Source organism: Nicotiana tomentosiformis, chromosome 2, assembly GCF_000390325.3.
Source record: "Nicotiana tomentosiformis chromosome 2, ASM39032v3, whole genome shotgun sequence".
NCBI lineage: Eukaryota > Viridiplantae > Streptophyta > Magnoliopsida > Solanales > Solanaceae > Nicotiana > Nicotiana tomentosiformis.
Window position 1 is genome coordinate 76,677,363 of NC_090813.1, and position 7,211 is coordinate 76,684,573.

The 7,211-nt window shown below is 36.6% G+C and overlaps 1 protein-coding gene across 1 annotated transcript; it reads right to left on the reverse strand.

Moving 5' to 3' along the window:
• Nucleotides 1-631: 631 nt before the first annotated feature.
• Nucleotides 632-6,415, reverse strand: LOC104093569 (COP1-interacting protein 7). Its single transcript, XM_009599329.4, has 9 exons — nucleotides 6,152-6,415; nucleotides 5,851-6,027; nucleotides 4,725-4,846; nucleotides 4,475-4,527; nucleotides 4,328-4,380; nucleotides 4,086-4,238; nucleotides 3,341-3,543; nucleotides 1,328-3,006; nucleotides 632-1,231 (listed from the first exon to the last, which is right to left on the reverse strand). The coding sequence occupies exons 1-9, from the start codon at nucleotides 6,208-6,210 to the stop codon at nucleotides 1,043-1,045; spliced, it is 2,688 nt and encodes an 895-aa protein (XP_009597624.1). The 5' UTR covers nucleotides 6,211-6,415; the 3' UTR covers nucleotides 632-1,042.
• Nucleotides 6,416-7,211: the final 796 nt, after the last annotated feature.

Here is a 7,211-nt window from a genome sequence, read left to right on the forward strand (position 1 = left end):
TTAAGAATATTGTTCAAACAACTCGAGACCAAACTCTCAGAAATTCTTCGATCTTGAATAAAAACAGAAAAATAGGAAGAGATGAAAGTTTCTTTGTTATGTGTCTTAGTCGTGACTTGTGACTTTGTTCAAGGCATGGTTTCGGACATGTCCGAAATCAAAATAAAGAGACAGTCCAAAGTATAACAATGTAATAAATTAATGTACAGATAGATGTTTGAATCTTTGACAATTCCTGTGATTTCAAGTGGCCCCTTTCATATATCAATCACCCTCTCAAAGAATTGGCTTCCATAACCTTATTTGGTTATATGAATCCAACAGTACAAGCTGTCACATTCCTCACGAATAACATATAGATTACTGGCAAATTCAATTCAGAATTTAGATGTTGTGGACTGAGATAAAAAGGCGTGCTCAAAAATATATCTCCAACTCTATCGATATTTAATTTACCCACATATACATTAAAGTTCGACCTGGAGCACCAGGTTCTGTCGAAATATATGAAAAGCCAGTCAAAAAGAAAAATAAAATTGGCATAATTTCTTGCTTCCCCAAATATTTCTTCTCCTTTCCCTACCATTTGATAAAGTGGAAACTCTTGAAAGTAAAGAACATACAGAAGTAGTTACAAAAATAAAGTGACTGCTTTAACAGAGCTAGTGGTTCTTACAATGTGATATATTATACAAAAAAACATATGTGAATTAAGAATAATTTTACATATAGCTTTACAAAACATATGAACAAATAGCAGTATACAAATAAAAACAAAGCCTCAATCAACTATACTGGCAAAACCTTATGATGGGACATGAATGTCTAGATTAATGAGAACGAACTCGCATTAAAGCAGGCAGCAAGCAACACTGCTTTTATTTCTGTCCTAGTAAAGAAAGAATCTTAAGTTCCATTGGAAAGATTTTATTTGTCCAAGAAATTTGTAAATAATCCAAGTATGCACAAACCACACAAGTTGTGGATGTTCCAAATTCGCATTGAAGGCCGGTTCATAGTTTTCCTGGACAGGGCTATGTACTTAGTGCTTGACCTGTACTGGTAATGTGTGAACTTTGGATGAAGTTGATATCTTTGAGGAAACTGTCTTACTTCCTGCTGGCACTTTCTTGGAAGCTGCTGAACCTGAACCCTTAGCTGCTGTTCTTTCCGCGATTCTTTTCTGTCTCTCAATCACTAATTCTTCCATTCTCTTGCGCATTTCTTCCTCCTATATAAGGAAATGAACATGTATAAAATATAAGAAAGATACAAAATAATGGAGGCAGAAACAATTAAAGAATGAGGTTACTGGTTGTTGTCGTACCCGATCTAATTTACTCTTCTGGGTTGTCAGCTTGTTAGAAGGAGACATCTTCTTGCTCTTCGCTAAAGCATCAATCCTGCTCCTTGACAAGGATCCCCCGGAGACTTTAGACCTTGCATCTTTTCCGGTCTTTGCAGGACCTTCCTTCTTACTTGTGCCTTTACTTTTTGCAGGAGCATTTTCTTCAGTAGAACTATTTACCTCAACAGCAGAAGATTTTTTCTCAATTCCCATGAAAGAAGCTTCCATCCCAAAATCCAACTGTGGTTGCCAAGATGCCTCAACGGGATCCAAACTTGGGTCTCTTGCAAGCACCACACAGAGGTCATCAGGTTGACTGGCCGCAGATGTACAAACCTTGGCTTTTGATGCAACTGGATCAGCGTTTTCTGCGGCAAGCATGTCTGCGTCCATGCTAATATCTGTTTTCCACTGAGAGTTATAATGATCATCAAAAGATGGTTGAGATTGTACCATGAAAGAATCATCAATCGGAGCAGCTCTTTCACTTTCGGTGTGAGAGGAACTTTTCTGCATTGACGTGCTACTGTCATTGTCAAATATTATTTGCTTAGCCTCTTGAGTTTCTGAACTGCCAGAGTGGTTGACAACAAACCAATCTTCCCCCTTACTATTTCTAATAGTGGAGGATTCAGCACCAAAATCAGACAGAGTTCCCAATGCACTTCCCCCTGATGGTTCTTTGTGCGAAAATAGAAGATGCTCATCTTCACAAACTCCTTTCTTCAAACTTGGCCGCATATCCTCACCATTGGCAAAATCTACCATGCTAACCTTTGTGCCACTTTGTTCATGATTTTTAGTCATGAGAAGAGAATCATCAGTTGTCAGATGCTCTCTTCTGACCTTCTCAGATCCCAATTCCGCACCATTGCTAATTTTGAATGAAACCCCGTCACCAGAATTTTTTATCCCACAGCCTTCATCCTGGAAGTTCAAAGGATCGCTTACCCCATTCATACTTGACTCCTCACAACTCATCAGAATATTCTGGAATGCACCCCATGCCTCATTTCCTTTTGCTTTCTCAGATGTCTTTGGCGACACACCCTCATTTAGGTCCGTTTCGCCATAACCATTTGATTCATTCTTGTTCCTTCGTGCTCTTGAGTTGCGACGTTTCTCCAGTATTGCAACAGCATCATCTACCTGCTCTTTAATAGAATCTTCATCGAGTAAAAGAGATTCAGCTGAAGAAGAATCATAAGAGGAACCATCCTTTTCCTCATTCTTTCTATTGGAAGTGATATAATTGATATTGCGGATTACAACTGTTTTTGAGGATTTCTTCTTGTGTTTTTTAGTATGTGAGTTCTCCCTTGAAGAATGGTTTTTCTCATGCTTCCTAACTTCATCTGAATCAGTTCCAGAATCAGAGGCACTGGACTCAGTTTGTTCATCATCTTCTAAACTGTCATGTTCTTTCTCCTTCTTTGATCGTCTGCGAGAGTCTCGAACAGGACCATTGGTTGAGCCATTTACACTTTGTGGCCACTGCATATGTGCTGGATAATACTGTAAAGGATGCATGCCAGCATAAGGAATCTGTTGAGCTGGACCATGAAAGTTGTACATATACGGAGGAATCTGATTCTGCCATGGCATCTGCATCTGAGCTTTTGCTGACATGGACGGCTCTGATGCAGGAAGATTCTCATCTGCACACATAGCAGTTGATATTACCAAAAAAAGCAGAGTCTATGGTGTAGACATACATTTTATATGCACATATATTGGTACACAAAATGTTTCTTGATCATCGGTCATCGGTATGTAGTACCATATCCAATATAGTTATTACGACAGGCCTTTTCTTGAGCAGTTAAAACTACAATTGTTCAGCAAATATTTCCCTTTTGTATTTTGACTGACACAAAGTATAAACATGAGACCTAAGTACCTGGCAAAGTGGACTATGCCAATAACATTAACAACCAGCTAAACTTAAATCTAGTAAAAAAAATCGACGCTAGGAAAGGATAGACAGGATACCTCTGACACCATTTGAATTTGTTGATTCCTTCGAGTCAGAACTATCCAAAGAGCCACTATTGTCATATGCAAGAATAACACCTTGATTTCCCAAGTAGGACAGCTCTGCTGGGGAGCATGCCTTCATTGCAGCCACCTCATCCATCCATTGGCCATCTGTGTGCTTTTGCTTGTAAAGTTCCTTGAAGTCAACACATGCTTCCCTACAAGAAAGATAAGAACACACAATTTCAAATTACAAGACGCCTGGAACTATAACAGTTGACTCAATCTTGACATCCTCCCATATAGTATTATGTATACAATGAAAGACGTATAAGCTTCTTATTTAATCATCCAAGAGCTACACTAAAGGAGTTTACTAGTTCCATGTCTAGGTTAAGCTTCCTTTGAAAATAAATATATATGGAAACCATTTAAGATTTTACCTTTTAGCGAATTGAAAGAGTAAGACACACAGAGATAGAAATGAAGGATAGACATAACAAAGTCCAATGCTCAATCTGCACCCCCCTAAAAAATAGATTTCTTTGGTTGTTAGACAGCAGATTTCCTTGGACTCTGTTTCTGTTATGCACCAGAATGGAGCAAAGGTTCACGGTGATGATAGGAACACGCCATAAAAATTTCTTCCCAATAAAATAGTCAAATAAAAACTCTGGCGATCCAATTTATACCAGTTGATTTTTATCTACACACATATGCTAATCAACTTAGGTTATGAAGACACTATATTCTATCATACCTAAGACGTAAGGCACCAAAAGAATTAGCAAACTGTAGTAGATCATCCAGTTGGTCTATCTCAAAGCCAGCAACTGTTGCACGTGCATAAGCCATGGCCTGTTCTTTCCGAAGTAATGCTTTTCGGGTATCCATGAGACGCTGAAGCCGAATCCTGACAAGGATAAAAAATGAAAGTTCGATAAGACACTCAGCAGAGATGGATTTGTCATTCACTGCTGCTTCGAAGGACAGATAACTTACTTGGAGTTTTCTTTTGGTGCAGCATTATTAGCTTCTTCGGTTTCACTTTTTGCCTAGAATAACCCATTAAAGTGAAACTTTCTGATGAGCTACTAGACTAAAAGAAAATCACTAGCCAAAAGTTCTACCAGTGATAAAGTAAAATACCTTGAAGGAATCATTTGATCTCCTCGTGGTCTCGCTATTAGCTGGTGAGCTTCCTGTAAGTCAAGCAACAAATGTACATTAGCCCCTATCTGAATACCATAAGGACTCTACTGAGAAAGGTATGAATGCTATTTATCATAAAAAGAAGAAAGCTGGAAAACTAATGGACAATAAAAGAATCAAAATAATGAAACTCTAATCTGATTTGATGTATATGTTAGGAGAACTTATCAGTATGTCTTGAACATACCTTCCTCTGAATTGCCATTGGAGCATTCATTGGATTGAATGGAACTCTCGATCTGTGAAATCTCTCGTTCCAAACGCATAAACCTCTCAAGAATTTCAGGTGTACTTACGAAGCGTACAAATCTGCAAGCGAACGCAAGGGAAGCCCAATTAATTAAATTTAGTCTTCTAGCATCAGCTCCAGATTTTGCTAGATCCAACTAAAAGTTCTTTAATTTTCAGTTATCTAACAGTTTGCAATTAAAATGTAGCTTCCAGTATGCAAAAGAATACTGTGAGACAGAAGTAATCAGCAGCATTGAGAACAAATGGTCTAAAGACGAGTGGGCACAGATCAGGTCCCACCTTCACCACCCTCCTTTTTGAAAATCAAGTAGATGATAAGAAAATTATACTAACAAATAGTTGTCTAATTAAATCTATTAAGCAATTATGCCTGGATAAATCAACAAGTTATTAGCAAAAAGTCCATAAAGATATCTACTTTTTGAACCCATAATCATAATTCAGTGATGCGTTATGACCAATTTGCCAATAAGGGGACCTAAAGTATGTTTTTAGTTTACATTTTCTTTCTCCTTAACAGCTGGAGCTTTGCATTAATTAGAAACAACACCATAACCATTTACAATCAAGATCATCTGCAAGAAAATTTCAGCAATTCCAGAAGTTCCAAATGATTTAAGTAACAATAACAACAAACCCAGTATAATCCCACAAGTGGGGTCTGGGAGGTAGTGTGCAGGCATACCTTACCCTACCCTCTGCCTTGAGGTACACTCTGCCTTGAGGTAGAGAGACTGTTTCCGATAGGAAACGGGCTCAAGGAAATATGAAAAGAAAGCAGTAGCAACAACAAGATAATAAGAAAACAAAGCGAAAGGCACAACGTGTAGTGATAGAGATCGAACAATAATAGAATACAAGACTAACTACTAATACTACTGGTATGGGAAGAAACAGCCCTGACTTCCTACTAACTTTCTATCCTAATTCTTGACCTCAACACCTTCCTATCAAGTAACCGATTCAAGGAACATTCACCAATATTGATGAACAATGAAACACATACAATTGAATGAAATTTAAAAGCTTAAAACTTGCCAAAGATCAAATAAAGATTATACCTTTGGAATGTGGATTTGGTGAACCAGTAGGCATGAGTAGAGGGTGGACGCATAGTGATTGAATAGCCACCTTTTGGAATCTGATCTTTAGCAAATTGCAAGTGAGAAATGAAGGGTTCCACCAACCCAGAAGCCAATTTCTCACTTTTTCCCCCAGAAAACACCACAAGATCACATCTTTTTCAACCAAAACACAGAAAAAATCCCAACTTTATCAGTTCCCATAACAATTTAAGCTAAAAAAGTTAAAACAAGAACTCATTACTACGTACTCATTAGATAAAGAAAGAAAAAAACCAACCTTGTTCTAGTTGGGGTAAGCTTCAACAGAGCATAATCAAGAAGGGTCCTGGAATCCATGTTCAATTTGGCTTAGTTTGAGAAAGGGAAAATGAGTGGAAGAAAAAGAAATGAAACTCAAATAGCAAAATGAGTGGGTGTGAAGAACAAAGACATGTTCAAGAACGTGACATTGAGAAATCTTTTAGTTGAAGATGAACTGTATTCTCAACACATGGGAAGAGAGCCAGCAAGAAATGATGAAGCAATGGCAAGAGTTGCACATGGAAAGAGATTTTTGAGCTTGTGACTATAAGCATATTTTTTCTTGACAATATGGAAGTGGGCCCCTTGTAACATTGCTGGCCCCACATTTTCTCTCAATTATTTCATTTTTATTCCACCCATTATCTCTTTGTCTTCACTCTTTTTTTTATGAAATTATTAAAAAATAATCTCCAAGGCCTCTAGAAAAAGATGCAAATTTATAAGATTGTTTTAGGTGAACCGACAGTTTTTCAATTTTTCTTTTCAAAATTAAATGTATGAGTATAAACTTTATACTACCAAAGATACTATAAGTCAATAATGCACATAATTTTGCTATTTGAGTTGTTAAGAATACGTATATGGCATAGTCCTCTTTTTGTTTTTGTCTATACGACACTCTTTTTTATTTAATTTGTTTCAAATATTTTTTTATATGTAAAAATAATTTAATTATAAACTTTGCATGTTTTCCTTAATCATATGATTTTATAGTCATATAAATATCATGTCATGTTTAAAATCATAAATTTAAAAAAAAAAAATTTATTCCTACTTTGGTGGTTCAGCCAAACATGTTTATATAAATTAAAGCGAAGTGAATAATTATTTGAACGTAAAAAATTTTTACTTAGAAAGTCAAGCAAAAAAAATTAGTGCCAAAGAAATAAATTTCAGCAGAAAAGAGGCTTGTTTTCTTTAATTACTTCCTTTACTTTTCTCTTCTTAATTATGATATATATATTATTCTCATGCATGAACATAAGTTGTCTATGGTTGCTTTAAGGATCCTGAAAAGAATGGTTTTCCTTCTA

What these genes read in the sequence shown, in the direction of transcription:
- LOC104093569 (XM_009599329.4), bottom strand. Translation starts at nt 6,210, where the DNA reads ATGGATTCCAGGACCCTTCTTGATTATGCTCTGTTGAAGCTTACCCCA. An exon ending in AAATTCAAATGGTGTCAGAG is followed by an intron (nt 3,007 to 3,340) that starts GTATCCTGTCTA and finishes CTATGTGTGCAG; the next exon opens with ATGAGAATCTTCCTGCATCA. An exon ending in AGAAGAGTAAATTAGATCGG is followed by an intron (nt 1,232 to 1,327) that starts GTACGACAACAA and finishes TTCCTTATATAG; the next exon opens with GAGGAAGAAATGCGCAAGAG.